Source organism: Diadema setosum, chromosome 13, assembly GCF_964275005.1.
Source record: "Diadema setosum chromosome 13, eeDiaSeto1, whole genome shotgun sequence".
Classification (NCBI taxonomy): domain Eukaryota; kingdom Metazoa; phylum Echinodermata; class Echinoidea; order Diadematoida; family Diadematidae; genus Diadema; species Diadema setosum.
Window position 1 is genome coordinate 33,446,847 of NC_092697.1, and position 22,683 is coordinate 33,469,529.

Sequence of the window (22,683 nt, forward strand, 5' to 3'; positions counted from 1 at the left end):
TTATACACTATGTATAGTAGTCTTCTCATCCAGCAGTGATTGCACAGATACTTTAAAAATTCATTATTTTTGAACGGAGTGTTGGATTTTCCCAAAACTTTCACTTAATGTGTTCTACTAATCAATTTGTTGCAATCACTCAATCCACTTGTAATGAAGGTGGACTTGTCTTTTAAAGGACAAGTTCACCTTCATTAACATAAGGATTAAGAGAATGCAGCAATATTAGTAGAACACATCAATGAAAGTTTGAGGAAAATTGGACAATCGATGCTAAAGTTATGAATTTTTAAACTTTTGTGTTGGAACCGCTGGATGGGGAGACTACTAAGACTCGTGATGTCATATGAGTACAACAGTATAAAGAAAATGTAAAGAAAATTCAACATATTTTCACTTTTTTCACGTAATAAAAGAGCACTTGACTTGCCTCTTTCTAAAGGAAATGGGAGTAATATTACCCATAACACATGTCAGTGACGAGTCAAGGTAATGTGTACTTTTTTCAAAAGATGAAATTTTGTGAAATTCTCTTTATATTTTCCTTATATTGTTGTACGCATGTGACATCATACACTGCAGTAGTCTTCTCATCCAGCGGTGACTGCACAAAAACTTCAAAAATTCATAACTTTTGAATGGATTGTCCAATTTTCCTCAAACTTTCAATGATGTGTTCTACTAATACTGCTACATTCTCTCAATCCTTATGTTAATGACGGTGAACTTGTCCTTTAAGATCAAAGACAGATGTCTTGCAAGCTGCAAGCTGCCTATCTGGTGTGATACCAACTCCTCTGGCCACTAGCTTCCCAGAAAATGCAGTGGTTGGCATCTCCTGCTGCATCTTGTTTATGTACACACTGATCAGGGAGGTGGAAAATGCTCTATGGACAATTGCCCTTCACTGGTGGTCAATGGAATGTGGCACAGGGAAGCAAGCAAACAAACAACAACCACCACAGGGCTGTGAACTCACTGGCTCCCTGACTACAATCATACTTTCATGATATCCCCACTATGGTCTGCCAATACACTGTATATCAACTGCATGCAAAGATGCCAGTGTTTCTCAACTGCATGGCTCTGAGTGAGTTCTCCTACCTTGCAAGGTGGAACTGCAGTAGGAGGGGTGAGGAAGGGCCGTTAGGCGGGAGTTTGCTCCCCCACGATACAGCTAGGTTAGGGAGCTTTTTACTTTGGGATTACAAATTGACAAATTGTGCTGTTAAAAGTAAAGGAGCTGGCTGATATGGTGTTTTAATTCTAAATCTCTGTTTATGGTACTCCTTTATGCTGTTTAGTGCACTTTCTGCCTCACAAAGTAAAATGGACCCCTTCCAGATAGAATCTTCTCTATAACTCCTTGGAAAATTAGACTGTAGATGATGGCTCTTTCTGAATACCTTTTGTTCTGTTTATCAAAGGAGTTACAATTACACACTCTTTAGATTAAGCACTGGAAGACTGTATACAAAATGTAAATCGTAGAAACAACGCAGCAATGATTCACACTTACCTTAAATAGCTTTATCTCCCACAAATTTAGGTAGATTGGTTTTGGACTGATCCATGCCGTCTACGATTAGACTCAGGATTTTTTTTTCTGGTTCCTCTTTGCATCATCACGCTTCCTATAGTACAGCTTTCTTTCCATCCTACAAATGGCAGGGCACAAATTTACCATAGCTTTTATTTTTTTACCTTTTTAATGAGGCAACAGATCACTTACATATCATTATGCCTTTGATTTAAAAAAAAACTCACTTCCCTCCTATAATGTCCTTGCACTACTGTATGACCCACTGGTTTATTTGGAAAGCACTCAGTCCCCACTGACCTGTTCTACCCACTTCTATATGTGCCCCTTTGTTTCAGGCTACTGGCTAAACACTGACCAGCACATTCCATTGTGTTGACAACCACTACAGCAGAGCAGAGAGTTCATTGATAAAATCTCATGACCATATCAATTTAATTCCATTTCAATTTTTAATATTGAAAATCAGACATAGTCGAAGTACAATTTGTAATGAATGACATAAAGCAAATGAATATGAGCCCCCATGAAACAGAGCTTGTGACCATGGTGCTGTAAGGATATTGTACTTGTATGAAGGTAGTGGGGAAAAATACACAATTTTTAATGCATATAGATGTAATTTAATTAACTTAATCAGAATTGCTCTGTTATGGATATCTCAGCCATTTCAAAACCAATTTTCCTCATGGAATTACATGCTCTTTCATATTTCATAAGAGGTTTCTCATTATCTCACCAAAACATGTTAGAACCCTGAAATTAGGTCTCAACCAAAACTATACGATCCCTTTAATATGCATGTGAATTGAGAGAATGTAGCAATATTATTATTATCATTATTATTATTTCGTTTTATTTATACAGGGTGGCCCCATCAGTAATCAAGTACTGTTTTCCAGGGGGCCCTGTAATATCATAAGTACAATACATCAATGAACGTTTGAGGAAAGTCTGACTATCTGTTCAAAAGTTATGAATTTGTGAAGTTTCAATGCTGCCATGGCAGGATAAGGAGACTAAAACATCTTGTGATGTCACGTATGTGTACAACAAAATAAAGAAAATATAAAGAAAAATCAACATACAATTGTATTTTTCACTTTCTAGCATTATGTATATGACAAGAACAATTGACTTGTCTCATTCAGAACGCAGGGGAATAATATTACTCTAAACATACATCAGTACCAGTCAAGTATCGTGTACTTTCTTCTCAAAATGAAATTTTGTGGAATTCTCTTAATAGAAATGTTTTTTCTTTACATATCGTTCTATACATGTGACATCACAGACTGTAGAAATTTTTCATCAGGCAGTGACTGTACAGAAATTTTTAAAAATTGCTAACAAATTGAACAGATTGCATGATTTTCCTCAAAACTATTATTGATTTTCCTCAAACTGTCAATGTGCTCTGCTGATAGCGCTCTATTTTCTTACATACTCCACTTGTCACATGAAGGTAAACTTGTTCTTTTATCTGATTTCAGACGTTTTACTCTAAACAAAACACTGTTTTTCAGATTTTGAATGCATTGATATTTTTGCGGTACCATTATTTTTCTGCATTTTGGATTATTTGAATTTGTCCCACAAATATGCTTTCACACCCCTTTTGGCACACATTATACAGACTGCGCTATAAAAAGGGAAACCCAAACTGCAAGTTAATTCTCTGTGGAAAGGAAACAATTCATGAAATATGATGTTGCATATCAATATAAATTTCATATTATATTTGGGAAATAACATGGCACGGTATAAAAAGATGTAAACACCATGATGACGGAAGATGATGGACATAGACCTTGAGAGATTGTGATTATGTGACAGTTTTATCATCAAGCAGTAGACCGAGTTACCATTTACTGGTACACAGATGAAATGTATAATAGTTTCCTGAAATAATTCACTTACATTTGGCTTTCATTGTGCATCATCATTGCATTCTCGAGCTTTTTCCTTTTTGGTCTGGTTCATTTCCTTGTCTAGTGTCTTCTCCAGGACAATACATTTCTGGCATTTTGAAGAAATCTCCAGTCTGCATGAAATGAAAACTGATGAAGTTAGAATATCAATTACACCAAACTCTGAATCTGACATTTTTTTATGCATGATTATAAAATGTTTTTTGATCAAATCACCACTCCCATCAAAGTACTGAGGTGCACAAAATTACATGCATTAGAATACAGGGATATTAAAAAGCAAGTGTGCATAGGTTAACCAGAACACACTCACATTCAAATCCCACCAGTAATTGAATGACAGCTACATGTAGATGTTTCCAAATGTACCCCTTGATTAAGAAATTGAAAACTATATGTTTGAAAGACAAAATAAACTGACTTCAAAGGTCTACAAAAACTTTCTGAAGCACTCTCAATTTATTTTATTATATTTTCAAGTGTCACTTAAAATATACAACCGAAATGCCACACAACAGTCACAATTGCCTGGATGCCTGAATCATCAATTGTGATGTCATGAATTCATATAGCACCATATCTGAAATTAAGAAAGAATCCAATTGAACATTACATTTTCAACGATTTTATAGAGCTGCGATGAGCTAATACGAGATAATGAGATATATCTGCACTTTTAATTGTGACACTAAGAATATGAATAGGTTGTCTATGTATCATGTATTCCCAAATATATCATTAGCACTTGTTGAAAAATAAACATGTTGAGCCTTCTCCGTTTGTGCAAAAACTCTCCATGATTAGTAAGTGTGTTGGGATAAAACTTAACTTTTTCACTCTCACTTGCCAGAAGAACTTTGACCACAATTTGTAGAATTCAGCTTGGCCAATAGTAGGATCCAGTATTTCTGCCTTGTCACGAAGATACTGACTGTTATGTCTCTCTTGGTGCATCCATGAGGCAAGCGAATTTCATCGTTATGTGGCATGCGATCTCCTCCAAAGCTCAGGTGAGATAAATCCATCATGTCAGAAGCTCCATAAATATTTGTTCTTGTTGATAATTTTGAGGACAAATGTTAGCACCATCTCCATCACCAATACTGAGCTGAGATATCAAGTTCATTGATATTTCCATCATTTGTCTCCATTAATTGTAAGAAAATTAGAATCATAGTTGTCCAGAAGAACATCTGCAGCTGACGAATGTGATTATCTGACAGAGTACACAGCTGGTATGGATGGAGCATCAGTTCACTTTCTCAATGAAGGCTGAGAGGAATGCCAAGGAGCTTTGAGTTTCAACCAAAGACTGCCCAAACATTGTTTGCTGACTGTGGTTTGGCAGACCACAAAGCACTTCTGTGAGAAACAAACCATAGGGCTTGGCACTTCCCGAAACCAGCAGAGCATTAGGGCTACATTGTATCTCTTCCCCCTCCCTGGCTATATCAACAATCTGATCTTGGAGGCGCACAAGAGAGTTTTCATTGTCTCTGATAAGGAGATAATTTATTAGGATTGCCTGCTCAGTGTAGCTTATTGTCAAGGGCCTGTTTTATAAAGGTATAAGGGTATAACCTCATTGCATGGACTAGCCAGCCAAAGCCTTATACGAATTGCCCACCCTGACTCATATCATCTTGCACAAGGAGAAAAGGAGGTTAGTGCAGTGCACATGTTCCTATACCACATGTTGAGGATACCATACATCAAGAATCATCAGTCATCTTCTCCATCAAACAGGTATAATAATGCATCTTAACTCTCTATGATTCATTGGCATACTACTTGATGATCTTGTATTACTTTTACGTGGGCTGTGTTTATGCTCAATTTGCTATGTAGAATCAGTGTTTTGAAATACTGATTCAAAATGCCATTCACAGGATTGAGTACCGATGTGCTCAGTCTTTTTGAGCTCGAGGAAGAGACGATACTGCAAATATGCTATGCTTATTGTTGAAATACTTTGAATTGTGCTCTACTGAACTATTCAGCTTGCATACCGTACGTGTTTTTCATATGTTTCATATGTTATAGTGCTGGAGTATAACATTCCTGAAGCTGAATATCAATAATGAAAACATTGTTTAGTCAAATGAGCAACTAATGTTCCTCAAATTATTATCTTACCCTTTGGTGAATATTCTCCTCTTTCTACAGAATATTTTGTGACTCTGGCAATTGAAAATGTCACAATTAAGCTTGAATAAAAATTGTTTCATTTTCATGTTTGAATATCAAGTTTTCACTGCAGTTTGGTCCCCAAATTGGTATGCGTGTACCATGTAGCTTCTTGTGGTTATCAGCGTACTGGATAATCAAAACAACACAGGAATGAACCATTCAATGTGGCATGATAGAAGTGCATGTTTTTGCATTTCAACAATGAAAAAGCATTTTGCTGAAAACTGATTAAACTGAACTGCATTTAAGATGTATTTCTGGCTATTATTCACTGCAACTAACTGTCTCTAATCCCTATTTTTGTGATCCTTGCAAAGGGACATGGCAACAGGTGAACATTTGGAGCCTGACAGGATCATTAACTCTTTATGTGCCACGTTCGCACGTTCGACTCAGTCGACGGCGTGCCAACTTCGCATATTCTGCTCAACAAACAAAGCCGCCACGACCGATCGATAAACCGCTAATTACTGCTAATCCCGCGGCATAATGAAAGCGTTTCTCGTGCTTTTGTTCCTCTCATATACGACTTGCATTCTATGTGGTGGTCGACTATCAAGCGATGTTCCCAACTAGATTTGCTCGTACATTCTAAGTTTCTGTCACGGTTTTATATGCAAAAGTCATGCCTTTGCAGTAATGTAGCAACTGGTCATTCAAAAGAAAAAAAAATTGAAAACAGATTCGTCAGACGACTTTATATCGTAACAAAGCTTGGCATTCCTCTTTGGCTTTGCCTATAACTATTATGCCCATCTTAACAGAAATTTGTAGAAGTTGTACAAATAGGAAAAACATAATTCTTTCTCCAAGCATGACACTACCTTCGTGTCTCAGAATAACGTGGCACACAGGGGGTTTCCACCATGGCACATAAAGAGTTAAGTGGTGATATGCAGCTTAGAAGATTTGGCCAAAGATGAAAATTGACATCATGACAGGTTCATCAAAGAAGAACAATGCAGCCTGGCAGGTTTGTCCCCGGCTGAACCTGAGCAGCTCAGCACATTCATCAAAAGCCGAACCCGGGGCAGCTCGGCAGGTTCGTCAAAAGCCAAACCTTGGCAGCTCCGCAGGTTCGTCAAAAGCCGAACCCGGGCAGCTCCGCAGGTTCGTCAAAAACCGAACTTTGGCAGCTCGGCAGGTTTGTCAAAAGCCGAACCTTGGCAGCTCGGCAGGTTCGTCAAAAGCCGAACCTGGGCAGCTTGGCAGGTTCGTCTAGAGTCGAACCTTGCCAGCTTGGCAGGTTCGTCAAAAGCCGAACCTTGACAGCTCAGCAGGTTCATCAAAAGCCGAACCTTGGCAGCCCGGCAGGTTCGTCAAAAGCCGAACCTGGGCAGCTCGGCAGGTTCGTCAAAAGCCGAACCTGGGCAGCTCGGCAGGTTCGTCAAAAGCCGAACCTGGGCAGCTCGGCAGGTTCGTCAAAAGCCAAACCTTGCCAGCTCGGCAGGTTCGTCAAAAGCCGAACCTTGCCAGCTAGGCAGGTTCGTCAAAAGCCGAACCTGGGCAGCTCGGCAGGTTCGTCAAAAGCCAAACCCGGGCAGCTCCGCAGGTTCGTCAAAAACCGAACTTTGGCAGCTCGGCAGGTTCGTCAAAAGCCGAACCTTGGCAGCTCGGCAGGTTCGTCAAAAGCCGAACCTGGGCAGCTCGACAGGTTCGTCAAAAGCCGAACCTTGGCAGCTCGGCAGGTTCGTCAAAAGCCGAACCTGGGCAGCTCGACAGGTTCGTCAAAAGCCGAACCTGGGCAGCTTGGCAGGTTCGTCTAGAGTCGAACCTTGCCAGCTTGGCAGGTTCGTCAAAAGCCGAACCTTGACAGCTCAGCAGGTTCGGCAGAAGACCAACATTGACATATCTAGCTATGACTGATGCAATTCTGAAAGAAATGAAGGATAGATTTGTTAATTCCATTTTGTTTATGCCGAACCTTGCACCACAATTTCAGATTAAGATTTAAAATTTCGATCATTTGTAGACTGATTTTCCCATTTTTTGAGCACCTATTTTTAGCAAAATCAGTCTAATTTTTTAGACTAATGTAGAAAGTCTATATCTTAAATAGAACGGGTTAAAACAAAATCTTGCCTGGTCATCACGAGGACGTGAAAGTGCTTCTGGCCGGTCATTACACTTTACTTATAACAGGCCACGCGCACAATTACGTGTTGGGCAAAATAGATGCCTTGTCACGTGTCCGCTCTCAACCAATCATTTGATTAGGATCTGCTATGTCATTTTATGACAACGCACTTTCTGTACCTGATGGAGGAAGGGGGTAATTGCCCTCTGGGGGTAATTGCCCGGGTACAATATCTATACACTGCTCTCGTTTCCCCCTATACTATACGTAGAATCAGGGAGGTGAGTCTCACCTCCCTGGTAGAATACAGCCAGACTGCCATTAAAAGTACACGTGCTATCAAAATCTGAAATATTAAACATTCCTGTCCTCCCAAGTACCAGTTTGTACACCGGGATTGAGAGAAACGTTGTGGACAAAGTGTATTTCTGACAAACACAGATTCAGTGTAGGATTTCGAACCCTCTACTTAAAGCGTTACAATTTATTGTTGCTACTACCTGCACTTTAACACTCACAACAGTATCAAAACTTTTTTTTTGTGCAAATTATCTTGACCAATTATTGATGCAGTAATGATTCGTAACACACCTAACTGTACCTATAATCATCAGCTCGAGCGTTACAAGAGGATGATGTCACAGCATGAATGTGAATAAAGATAATCGGAGACATTTTTTGTTTGTTTTTTTTTTGTTAAAAGATGTAGAGCGTAACAGGTGCAGAAAAGTAAGAAAATGTATTAAATATACGATGATTTTTTTTCCATGAAGCATTATTTAGTGATTTGATTATGTGTACAGACCAAAAAGGTATCAATTTATTGACGTCAACATAGCTTGGATTGCAGGGACCTAATTCAAGGATCGCAGGAACCTTTAAAATGGATGATAATGTACTATTTGTTCAGATGAGAATTCGGCTTTTAGGTCTTTGCGAGATACTTAGAAACCACTTCATGAAAAGTTTGTTAGGAGGAATTCAAACTTTATTTGATGAAGTTCGGTTTTGAAGTAGCGGTGATATCCAAAAAAAGGTGGGTCCCACCTTTTGATGGGATTTCTTTGTTTTGAATGTCTCAACCATTTCAAAACCAATGTTCATCAAATAAACTTTGAATTCCCTCTAGAACTATATGCTATTTCATATTTCAGGAGTTTCTCATTATCTAAAAAAAATAAGAAACTAGAAATGTCGCTATGGCGACTGATTCCTCCGCCATAATGCATGATTGTCCAAATAGGTGTATAGTACAATGTCTTCACAATGTGTGATGACAGTATCACATAACTGGCAAATTATTGAAATGACAGGTTTGTCAGAAATGTCTTGAATGTACATTTTCCTTGAACTGGGTTTGCTATAATTGTCTACAAGTGCAGGTACACATATTTGGGGAATTGAGAATTTTTACTTGAATTCCGATGGACCCTTTTATAAGTTTATGCATTGAGTAATTTCCAAGGTATGAAGAAAGAGTGTAATTACAGTACAAAATGATTTTGTTTTGTTTGTTTGTTCGTTTGTTTGTTTGTTTGTTGTTGTTGTTGTTGTTGTTTTTTTTTTTTTTGGGGGGGGGGCATTGAAACCTGGCCTTTGACCCTTAACCTTTGACCTTTGACCTTCTGGCTGGAAATTTCCCGGAGAATCTCCATTAGGTAATGCATGTATACATTAAGTTTTAAAACTGATAATGCAAGCATTGCATACTAGTATATGAGGGAAATAGTAAAATTTTGACGAGTTGATCTTGAACCTTGACCCCTGACTATTGACCCATGACTCCTAAATTCCCTAGATAATCCCTGCCAGTCAGTACATGCGTATGTACCAAGTGCCATAAAGATACATTGAACCATTTGCGAGAAAAGTGATATTGCAACATTTTCACGTAACCTTTGACCTTTTGACCTTTGTTTTTTTGAATCTTATGACATGAAACTCTCTCTGGAAAATTTTTACGCAGTAGTACATGTCTACACCAAGTTTCAAGAAAATACCTTTGGGCATTGCATAGATATGGGGGAAATAGCAACATTTTCAGCATTTGACCTTAACCTTTTGACCTTTGACCTCTTGCCAATGTCACTAAAATCTACTCAGCTAACTGTCCCATTATACATCCTCCTTGGACCAAGTTTTGTGAAAGCTGCTTCATCCAGTTTTGAGTTATCACGTAAACAGATACATTTTAGGATTTGACCGTGATTTTTGACCTTTGACCTCTGTCCGATTTCACTAAAAAACCAATCAAGTAATTTTCTTATCATACATCATCCTCAGACAAAGTTTGGTGAAATTTGCTCCATCCAATCTTGAGTTATCGCAAAAACGGATACAATTCTATGATTTGACCTTGACCTTTGACCTTTGGCCGATTTCACCCCAAAACTTATCAAATAATTGCCCAGTCATACTTTATACTTGAACCAAGTTTGGTAAATTTCCAGTCAATATTACTCGTTATTGCGTAAACGAAAGCGGACGGACGTACGTACGGACGGACGGACGGACAACCCGAAAACATAATGCCTCCGGCACCACTTCGTGGCGGAGGCATAAAAAAACCGTTGGAAACCTCGATCCCCATCTCACCCGAAACTCTACCACCCCTTTAATGCATGATATACATTTGTCTTTCACAGCGCTTCTCAGTTTGCTGTTGATATCAAGGTCGTATTTCAACGTCCTTCTCCTTTACAGGATTATTGTTACATTCCTCAGTAAATTCACACAGTGGACGGGTACACTGCGTCTTGCACGTTCGAAAGTGTCGCGGGCATTGCACTATCAAACTGCAATGACCGTGATGTGTACTCCTATTTACCCTGGTTCTGATTGACACTGATAAAGATTGTTTAACTTTACAAGTTCACCACCTCAATGGAATTCACCAAGTTCACCACCTCAATGGAATTCACCCAAGAAGTTTACGCATTTTTGCACTTATAAGTTGTATTCATTTCTGGTCAGTTTTCTTCCGTTTGCGTTTGCAACATTGTTTTTGGATACATATGAAAAGGTCAGATTTTTCAATACGTAAAGGTGCCCGCTAAACGCTATTTACCAGAAGATAACGCTTCTCAACGCAAAAGGTTTTGATTTTACACTGGTTTATAATTGTTTGTTTTATTTCCGTCATAAACATACATACAGATATACAAGACAACATAAGATACAAGGAAAATGATACATCATGCATAAAATGAAACCTACATACATAGCAAAAAAAAAAGAAAGATATTGTGACACATTTTCGATATACGAAAAAGAATAGAATGTAGGATTAGAGAAAAATAATGGCTGGATAGCCCACAATCAGCTGCACTTTTCTGGTGCCGCTAGTCTTCCATGGGGACCAGTTATAGAGAGGTAAGAAAGAAAAAACCGTGGAAGATTATATACTATATAAATACAACATTATAATAGTCTCATGAAATATTGTTTTATAATGCAATGTTATACAAAATCTCGAGGCATAATACACTTTCTTGAGATGTGTAGATACATTTCTTGTGTATCAGAAAATATATATATAGATGAATTTACACAGATGGGATTAAACGAATTCAAAAAGGGACCGTTTGAAATCCTTCAGTGACGTGCAGTCACGGACAGCATGCGGAAGGCTGTTATATAATTCGGCTCCCCTGTAGAAAAATGTACGTTTGCAAAAGTTTGTCCGAGGTTTTGGAAGGCTGAGGCTACGGTGCCGAAATTGGTAGGGTTTGGGGGAATAGAATATATTTTCATGTAAATAGGTAGGTGTTAAATTGGTTGATCGGAAGGGAAATTTACCCAAACATAGTGCCTATTGTGGAAAATATGAAAATCTGTTCAAAAGTATATCGATGGAAACTCACTGTCATCGTTGGATACTTCAACAAATCATGGCGCGACAGTAACATTGGAACAGTAAGAAATGCAAAGAGAACTCAACAAATTTCACCTTTCTTTAAGTTCACATTCCCTCAAATTGTCACTGAAGTATTGTTCAGGGCATTATTATTCCCCTGTGGCTTTCTAAACAATGTTGGTCAATTACGATTATGCCATAGGAAAATCAAAATATATAAAATTCCCCTGTTTTTCGTCATTAGTTCAGCTTCTATGACATTGAGAACTGTTGTAGCCCCCTTTCTTCTCCAGTTATGAATTTTACCAAAGTCGTTAAAGCCATAATTTGAAACGGATTTCCTTATTTTCTTCAAAACTCACTGATTTAATGCCCGATTACTTCTGCTTTTAATAAAACTCATGAATATGGTTTGGGGTAAATATGTAATTATTTAAAGTTTAAGCAACTGAAGACTCTGTACATAGTGGATTATGGTTCAGTGGACGATACAACAATATTGCTCTCTTTTCGACAACATTCTAATAACATAAAAAAGCTCATAGCATATTTATCTTGTTTGTTTTTTTGTTTATTTTGTTATCAAAAGTTGTTTTAATATTTGTCCATTTTAAGTTATGTTTATTTGAAAGCCTACGTAACGACTCTCCCAAGATAATGATATGTGACAGAGGTAAATGTGAATGATACATTAACCTTTTCAAATAACATAATTATGTATTTTATATGAAAAAGAAAACAATGGTAAAGAACAAAACAGACGGCGGTTTGAGGCGTTCTAGGGGGCAATATGATTGGAAGTTTCGGGTGGGGCAATATGATTTGAAGTTTCGGGTGTGTGATTGACTAATGGGTTAAATCTGTCAGAGGATGAGTATTAGAGACATATTGATCTTGTATTAAAAGAGTATATACTTATTGTACATTTCTCTTTAGTTGTTCGTTTACCTACCGATAGCTTTTAGGAAGCTCTCTATCACAGTTAGTTCTCGTTTAATACAATCACTAAAGGGCAATGAAAGGCAAAGTAAAATACATTTGAAAGCGAAAAAGAAAATAGGCCTATTAAAGTACATTTACCCTATATGAACTGTCTGAACAAAATTATTATGTTCCTGAACACGAGAGGCTCATGTGAGACAGACGCTTCCGTAAACGTGTTGGACATTCAATTAATTCGGTATGACAAAAAATAATAATGTTATCACACGGAGGCACACAACATGACATAGACCTACACTCTCAGGCAACCGAACAATCAGGAATCAACAGACGGAGACAGGAAACCTACCCTTAAAAAAACAAACAAAACAAAACAAAAACAAAACAAAACAAAACAAAACAAAACAAAACAAAACAAAACAAAACCAGTGAGAAACATCAGGAAAGGACAAAGGAGGAAGGACGTACAAAACAATTGGCACAGTGGCTGATATACGGGGTCGGGGTTTGGAAGTTGACTCCCCCCCCCCCTTTTTGGCTGCCATGTAAAACTTTGATAAAATGCATAGAAAAAAACGCCATCATGTGTCCAGACATACGCAGCGTGTTCCCAACACTCTTTGTCAGGCTCAGCTAAACGTTGCCACAGTTGGCGTCATTAAGCTCTCCGGCAGAAGTTTTGAAGCTTCATCACGTAGCATTATGTGACGAACTTTCTATTTTTTCTTTTAAATCTTATCAAGCTATATATATATATATATATATATAATATATATATATATATAATCCCTTATATATATATCATACGTTTCCCTTTTCAGTTTATTCATTTATGTATCTATTATTATTGTTGTCATTATCATTATTATCATGGACTTTTTTTTTTTTTTTTACTTGTCAGCCGTAATGAAGAAAGACGAAGTAGCAAAAACTGTGAAGACCTTACTTTTTCCGATTTGTCAGCCTGCTTCGCGAGAGAATTGTCAATGGAACAATCTCACCATCACCCCCCACCGCCTTTCGCAAAAAGTGGATCTGACCCAGTGCAGAGTGCAATCCAATGGCATTGACAAAGTTATAACAGAAATCCATGCAAATGTTGTGATCAAACACAAAGCATTGTTCAAACAGTATTTAAGGACAAAACAAACAAACAAACAAACAAACAAACAAACAAACAAACAAACCCTTTCTCTAACTTTTATTTAGTTATGGCAACACTTGATACACATTCAGTTTGAGGCGATATAATTTCCGGGTAAATATCGTAACATATCAAAATATTCGACTTTCCATTTTTCTTGCCAGGTCAAATACATGCTCTCGCTTGGATTCACCGAGGCTAATGGTGCCCAGGCCGTGGTCGCCATCGGTATCGCACTCATGGTCGGCAAAGTTGTTATCGTCATCGTCTCCGACAGCCTGCCTTTCCACAAGCTCTATCTCTCGACGATTGCCAGTACGACTGGCATTACCGTCATGGCCTGCCTGCTGGTGTCCGAAAGCCTCGCGGGAGTTATGACCCTACTGGTCGGTAAGTGCCGCTAGAGATTGCCAGTTAAGCGATAATTTATTTATTTATAATTTAGTACATTAGGCAACTCTGCATTAAGTACGGAAACTAACGTATCTTTATTATCATGTTATTAGAATAGTATCATTGGCATAAAGTAAAAATGATAACATAGATGACGAACTTACGATATCGTTGATATAAAAATAGAAGGGGTCCAAATATTGAGCCCTAGGGACATCACATTAAACTTAATCTGTAAAAAACTGGATGACATGTCATTATATATAACATATTGCCGTCTACAAAATAAATAATCACTAAACGACAAGAGTGCAGCTCCGAAAACTCCATAAAATTGTAACTATTTAAGTAGAATATCGTGTTGTAACGTATCAAACACTTTGGATCAGTTCATAAAAATCCCTATAATATGTTCTTTGTTAGCCATCGCATTTGTAAGTTTATCATAATTATAATTGGACCAAAGCTAAATCTGTAGAATTATTTTGACTCAAAACTTTATCATTGTGCATGAACTTATAAAACCTGTTATATATATCTTTTTTTTTCAAGAATTTTGGATATACTAGGAAGAATAGAAATAGGTCTATAATTGTCTATAACTGATTTGACAAGGATCATCCTTCTTAAAAATTGGGTTTACTTTTGCAATTTTTAAAGAATTCGGACATTTTCCCCAAATTATAGTGAAATTGAATATGTGAGTTAGTGGATCAGCAATTTGATGTATAATTTGTTTAAGAACAGACGTGCTTATTTTATCAAAGTCACTTCATTTCTGTAGGATTTGTAGAATTTAGAAATAATGACGAAGAAATAGGTTCAAGTAAAAGTTCCAAAAAACTTCCATTCATATCATCAAATTCATCTGCCAAACTAGGGCTAATATACCCCCCCAAAAAAAAACAAAAAAAAAAACAACAACACAAAAACCCCCCAAAACAAGAACAAGAACAAAACAAAACAAAAACAAAAGAGTTCAATGTACTGGCTACATCCTTCTAATTCATATTAAGATTATCTGATTTAAAATGATACCTGGTAAGTATTGCTTTTTCTTTCCAATCAATTCATTTAAATTCCCCATGTTACCTTCATATTCAATCTAACTTCAATACAATACAATTCAATTCCATTCAATTTATTTTCATATTTCTCAATGAAGGAATGTACATCAAATATAATAAATTACAGTGAATCATAATTTCTGGCTTCAATGCACAGTAAATTAATGTAAACATATAAAACATAGCGGTCAATCATCGTTCGTTTGACTCTATGTATAACGCTGAAGAAATATGATGGAACCTTCTTAAAAGCGAGCTTGTTAAGCGTAGGTCCCAAATTCTGAACGGAGTATAAGATAAGATAAGAGCACGGATGCAACGTAGGACCAAATAGAGAAAAGCAAAAATGAAAGGCAAAAATACTCTAAAAAATCCTCTAAATAAAAATAGTGATATACAGACAACCACATTCTGCAGACGTAAGAACAGTTGATTTAGCTGTGTTGACAATATAGTGTAATAATACGATTTGAATAGTGCTGAAAAAAAAAAGAACAACTCGACATGCGAGTCCTCGAAAAAAAAAAGAATTAGAATTTGAATTACCAGCCGGTATAGCACTGAGATGAATACAAGTCAGCTGTTCACGCGTTCCGAAGTCTTAGGGTACGAAAAAAAAAATGTCAGGAAGATCATTTTTGGATAATCTATACATGAATGAACTTGAAACGTAATGAATGAACTTGAAACGTAATCAAGGGAACAATCACGTGTGAAGTATATCCGCATGTTTCACCCATTCACGCACACACAAATTAATTAAATAAATCCAGTTATTTGAGACATGATACAGTCATGTAAATAAGATTGATTTTACTCATACTTAACAATGCATTTATTCCTTTATTTATTTGCTAATTAATTATCTCAGTGATTAATCAAGTTATTAATGTATCTCCTTTTTTGTGTATGCTTGTTGTTTAATTGTTTTAGTTCAAGGAGCTGTTGTAACTAGAAATGTCGCTACAGCGACTGGTTATACCCCCGCCAAACAACATTTCATAAGCTTTGGTCAAAAAAACTGAGGAAGTAGTTAAATCCGCAAGATCTTTCCTTGATCTTCTGCCATTAATATGCCGTTACCATGGCAACGTACTTTCGGGTACTGTCGAAAAATGCGTCTTGCACATCTACAACCAAAGGCACACATCTGTACCAAGTTTCATGGAAATTGGGCAAAAACTGAGGAAGTAGTTTGCAACACAAAATTTTCCATCATTTTGGCTCATAATATGTGAGCTGTTACCATGGCAACATACTTTTTGTCACTGTCAAGAAATGTGTCATGCTGACCTATATTCTAAGACAAACATTCAATATGAATTCCATGAGAATTGGAAGAACACTGATGAAGCAGTTTTGCCCTATATTTTACCAATAACATGCCGTTACCATGGCAACGCACTTTTTGCCACAGCGGAAATATGTGTCTTGCACATTAACATATTCAGATGAACATCTGTACCTAATTTCATAAAAATTGATCAAAATTGTGGGAGGAGTTCGCGACGCAAGATTTGTACCCATTTTTGCCCATAATATGCCGTTACCATGGCAACGTACTTTTGGGTACTGTCAAAAAATATGTCTTGCACATCTACAACCCAAGGCACACATCTGTGCCCAGTTTTATGGGAATCGGTTGAAAACTGAGGAAGTAGTTCGCGACGCAAGATTTGCAACGGACCGACCGCCCGACCGCCCGCTGATTCCTATATACCCCCTTCAAACTTCATTTGGCGGGGGTATAATAAACGTCGCCAAACACGTCTTTGGAGTGAGCAATCACGTAAATGAGATTGATTCTACTCATCCATAAAGGACAAGTTCACCTTCATAGACATATGGGTTAAATGAATGCAGCAATATTAGTAGAACACATCAGTGAAAGTTTGGAAAAATCCGACAATCTGCTCAAAAGTTATTTATTTTTAAAGTGTCTGTGCAATCACTGCTGGGTGGGAAGACTACTACAGAATGTGATGTCAGATTCATACAACGATATATGGTAAATAAAAAGAACATTTCACAAAACTTTACTTTTTGAATAAAGGGCACATTCCTTCTTCTTGTTACTGATATATGTACACATCTTAAGGGTGATATCATTTTCTCTGCCTTCTGAAAGAGAGAAGTGGAGTGACCTTTTGTTATGCGAGAAAAGTGAAAATATGTTGAATTTTCTTTATACTTTCTTTATATCTTTATTCCTTTACATCACAAGCTATAATAGACTTCTAATCCAGCCGTGACTGAGCAGAAACTGTAACAATTCATAACTTTTGATCGGATTGTCCTATTTCTCAAACTCTCACTGATTTGTTCTACTAATATTACTGCATTCACTCAACCCACGTATGAAGGTGGAATTGTCCTTTAAACAATTTCTTTTTCATTAATAGATTTATTTATTCATTATTTTTGTAGTTATTTATCTAATCTATTCACATATAATATATCTACTTTATCAATTATTTATTCATTCGTGTGTCTGCTTTTTCGTCTTCTTTTTGTAGTGGAAGGAGCGGTTGTCATGAGCGTGGGGGACAGTCTTCCCTTCTCAATCGCCAACCATGTTTTCGGGGCTAGCAAGGGCCGACCGATATCTACTCTGCTGGCCATGAGCAATGGCCTTGGGATGATTCTTGCTTCCGTCCTAGGTATGATTCTCACTATTTGAATGAGCAGGGACAGAGGAGTGTTTTCAAATATAAGTAGATTTGATAAAACAAATAACCCACAGTATTTAATATTCTAAATGAGCAATTGATAATACCGTCTAACACGCTTTACGACTACAAAAACAAAAAACAAAGCCAAGAAAAAAGAAAGAAAAAACATCCGCGAGAATGGTGTACCAATCTAAAACTAGATTCTTGAATTCTGCGTGATAACACACGCTTGGCAACTACCTACGTAGCTGAGTTATCTCCATTTAATTTGTGGTTTTGCGTTTTTTCCTCTATCTTTCGACGAAATAATATCGGATAGGACATAAAATGGAGGTCCCGTGTATGAGAGAGTAACAACTCATGCACGTAAAAGAACCCGCTTCATTCATTCATCGCAAAGAGCAGGGTGTTTAACCCGGTGAAGTGGTCCCACTTCACATTAAACTGGACCCCATGGAAGACCTGCTTAAAATAACTGAATATGGGCTATCCAGCCATCTTCACAGATGGAAAATGAACAAACAAACAAACAACATTTTCTTTTTGTGTTATGCTGCAGTTTCCCCCAAACACTTTTGTAATATGAACTGCGAGATAAAAACTAATGACTAATGAATTATGTGAGATTATTATGTGAGATTAAGTGAAATCTTTCACTGTAACCTTTAATTTTAAAGTTTTACTTTGTTTCTGGCTCTGTATTGAATATCTGTTCTTTCAAATTTAGATTGCAATCAATGGCAACTCGCAGAAATTTTATGTAGATTTTTTATTTTCAGTTTGGGAATATCCCTCAATGGATTCATTACAGTTCCTGGGTGTCTGTTTATTGTTCTGAAGTCAGGAAGTGAATATATTTTGATTTGCTGATGATAAGTGATTTATTAGATTCAAACCATTATTGACACTTAAAGTAACATACTTTTCCAGTCAAGCAATAAGAGTTGATAAATTGTGAAATAAAAAAAAAATGATTGTATTGCCGGCAAATATTCAGAAGGAATATTATGATAACCAATAATGGACCCTAAATAAGCTTTGTGGTACACCACATAGCGATGAGCTATGGGATGAAAAGGTAACATATTGTTGGCTGTTATGTAGGTAGTTTATGAACCAAAATATGTTTTTTCCTCTTAAATACAATGTACAATCTTGATTTATGTATTCATAATTATGTCATGGTCACTTGTGTAAAATGCTTTTAATACATGCATGAAAACCCTTACTGCATGCTATCTTTTCAAAAAGACCTCACCTATGATACAGATATAGAATTATCTAATTAATAATATTGTTGAAAAAAAAAAAACAACCCAGACTGATTTGGCCTAAATACGAAATTGTTTATTAGGACAATTAGACCCGTACATAGGATTTGTTTTCTTTTTAGGATTTTTATATATCGGGGGTAAAGTGGATATTGGCCTATACTCAAGAAATGAAATCAAATTTAAGTGCAGAGGGATCGTTTTGTTTTTATATAAAAATGAGAATGACTTTAGCAAGTTTGAGGGAATTAGGAAACTTATCCCCTGAGAGTACCTATAGATGTAATTCCATGAAACGACAACGTAAATAATGATATTCAATTAAAAAAAGAACATACACTGATAATATCATGCCCCGTGATGGTGAATTTACATGACTTAAGTTCTATGTCAATAATCATCGGCTTGGTTGAGAAATATTACATTTTCCTAAAATGTTAGTAGAAATTCAGTAAAATGTGTTGCACTTCATATTCATCTCCCATATATTATATCTATGACTGCTACTGATACGACTATTTTTGCAAAAAAAAAAGTGAAACTTTGAGATTAATTGCATTACCTTCTTATTGTATATCCGACTTTGATGGAACTTCTGTTATTCTTTTCATGTAAATTTGTATATATTAAAAAACCCAAGATATTTTGTACTTCAGTCAACTCGAACATGGTGAGTTGCACTTCGTTATATGTAACAAATTTTGACCTGTTATTTGTCTGTTTTCTCTTTGATAGGTGAAAGCGTGGATAGGACAGGGTCGTACGGAATCGCTCTCTATGTGTGCATCGGTGTCTACGCCCTTACTGGTGTTCTCTTCCTTTTGGTGCCTATTTACCACCGATACCAAGTGACTGATCGCCACACGATGGTTTCATGGACAGGATGTGGAAATGGCAACAAGAGGAAGAAACTAGACGCTGTTGACTGTAAGGACGATATGTCCGGAGGCGTGAAGGGTATTTCGAGCATTTCGAGTATTTCGCTATAACCTTAGCTACACAGGATTACTTTGTCTGATGTTGTATCGGCATTGTTGGCAGCAAGGGAAAAACTTTCGAAATTCCATCGAGATGGAGGACATCTGAAGGAGATGTTGCGTAAGTCTCAAATACCATTACCATCATTAAAAGATATTATATTGTTACATAACATCAATCCATTTCGGTTTCAACGTCATCGTACTTGCAAGAAATTAAACATCCTATGTTGCCCGACGATTTCATGATGCATAGCAGTATCAACAATTTCGTAGTAAACTTTAAAGTGGAGATGAAAGAGAAAAGAAGATATATTTCAGTTTGATATACTCCTAAATGCATTTAACGGTTATTATTTTTTTCAGTTCAGTTCAATGCGTTGATTAATTTCTACGATAAAAACAAACAAACATGCAATGCACATGCATAAATACAAAGCATACAATAATTGATTAGAATCTATAACATAATAAACATAACAAATTAACAGAATAACGCACTTAGTTTTTTAACTGAGGAATACAGCCTTTGTTTAACTTAAATGTGAAATGAAAAGAGAGAACTTGGAGGAAAGCTTCAGAAGCCTTGTGAGGAAGTAAGTTCTCTTAAACCTTCTAATGAGGTATTTTACCGGCATATGTTACAAGTCAGATTAATGAGGAAACACATAAAAAAAAAAACACACACGCGCACACACACAAAATACAAAGATATATTGATACCAAATAAGAGAGATCAACTTTTCATAAATGATTCCATAATTCAGTAATAATGACCTTTTGAGGGACTTTTTAAACAATCTCAATGTTTGACATGACTTAATGTTATTTGGTAATGAGTTCCAATATGTACACCGTGTACGTTGTGCTTGTTTTTACCTTTAGGCTAATTATATCGTACCATGGTACCTACAAAACATCTGTAAAGCTCCGTAGGAATGGACCTCATACGAAAACGAATGAAACGCCAAATGCTATTGCAACGAGATAGAAATCATACGTATTTCATTTCTGGTCTTTCAATGTCAATTTCCTCGCTTACAAATATGAAAAACGAGGAGTCTGACCGTTACACAATTATCTCTCCCGTTCAACAAACACGAAATCGTGGTGTCGCATACAATGAGATCATCATTGAAACTATACCGAGAGTATACATGTTAACTAACATCTGTACTTCCAACTTAATTTTGTATTTTGTATTTTTTGACTATCAAACAGTTCTTTACTTTTTTGAACCTTTTAAAAAGGATGTTTTAATGAATTGCCGGAATTTATATATCATTGCAACTGCAGAAAAAAACTGTACTTCTGTGTATTATTGTGTATATAATAAAAGTACTTAATGAAAATAGAACAAAGTAATATATCGTAAATACGAATTTCATTAGAGTTTACATCACATAGATAAAAAGGTACGTCAGAGCGGATGGAACTGAGGTATCTAGCAAGGCGTTTTACATCATGTAATGCATTAAAACAAGAACCACGCTTTTCGTTCTGTTCATCAGGATCCATTGTAAATGCCAACGTAATCGACCAGGTTGATTTGAGCTGCCTAGACTTCTACAAGGATCCTTCATTGCACGCACATTTTTTATTCTATTTTCAATTTTTATTTTTTTCATACAAAATCGCGACAGTGCTGTACCTTCATAAGGTGAAAGATACTTGCATTTGAAACCTTGCAGCAAGCACCAATATTATCAAGACACATCTAAGCTTAAATAAAATTCTAAGACATTATTTTAGAATAGTTTGCATGTGATATCTGCTGTCATTTGAGTTTTGATATGATAATTTCAACAACCCTTTTGTGATGACATTGTATCTTTTTACCGAATCTGACAATACTGAAGGCAACATTACCGTATACAGAAATATAAATTGACGCTTTTTAGAGTTGTGCAGGTATTAAATATTGGAACCTTGATCCACCGCATGACTATTTGTCAAGGGAAAGACGGAAAATACATGGTTTATCAACTTTTAAAATCAAGACTCTTGAAGAAGTTGATAATTATACTGGATATTTTTGATACAACCGAAAGCATGATATCTTTTCAGTGAGTGGGTGGTGGAAGAAGATTGCATTTGATAATGCGTTTCACCACCTCTTTAATATCCTCATTCGAACTTGCTATAGAGCGGGCTGATGGGATCCGTGCTTACGCGTTCTTTAACCCATTCAGTCCCTTTCCAATAATCATCATCTTTGTGTCACAAATGTTCGCACGGAGGCCACTACAAGATTATTGTATTACGGCTACAGAGGAGTAATTTAAGCAGATCGTTTATAACACCGCATTATTTACACGCGAACACATACATTGTACATGTACATATAAATGAGATTATCTACTTTTCTACGTGACTGCTCTACATACATTCATCAATTAAGTCTCACAAACCACACTCATGTGGTTTGATGCGGTATATCTGTTGTATATATATATATTTTTAATTTTATCACTTAATCAGTCATTGTATTAAAGTTTTGCCTATAAGTAGCAATTAATGGTCTTATCGATGAACTGGATTAGCAAGAATAAGACAAAGGTGAGTCGACGAGTTAAACCCGCAGAGATAGCCAGCCCTGGTACAAGCGTCACGTACTGTGTGC

At 36.6% G+C, this 22,683-nt stretch overlaps 1 protein-coding gene across 1 annotated transcript in view; it reads left to right on the forward strand.

Annotated features, from left to right (window-relative positions):
- LOC140236603 (monocarboxylate transporter 7-like) overlaps positions 1 to 20,072 on the forward strand; it is a 41,252-nt gene extending 21,180 nt beyond the window's left edge. Inside the window, exons 4-6 of the mRNA XM_072316525.1 lie at positions 13,845 to 14,070; positions 17,657 to 17,800; positions 19,819 to 20,072. Of these exons, the coding sequence (XP_072172626.1) occupies positions 13,845 to 14,070; positions 17,657 to 17,800; positions 19,819 to 20,072 (624 nt within the window). The remainder of the gene's footprint in view (positions 1 to 13,844; positions 14,071 to 17,656; positions 17,801 to 19,818) is intronic.
- Positions 20,073 to 22,683: the final 2,611 nt, after the last annotated feature.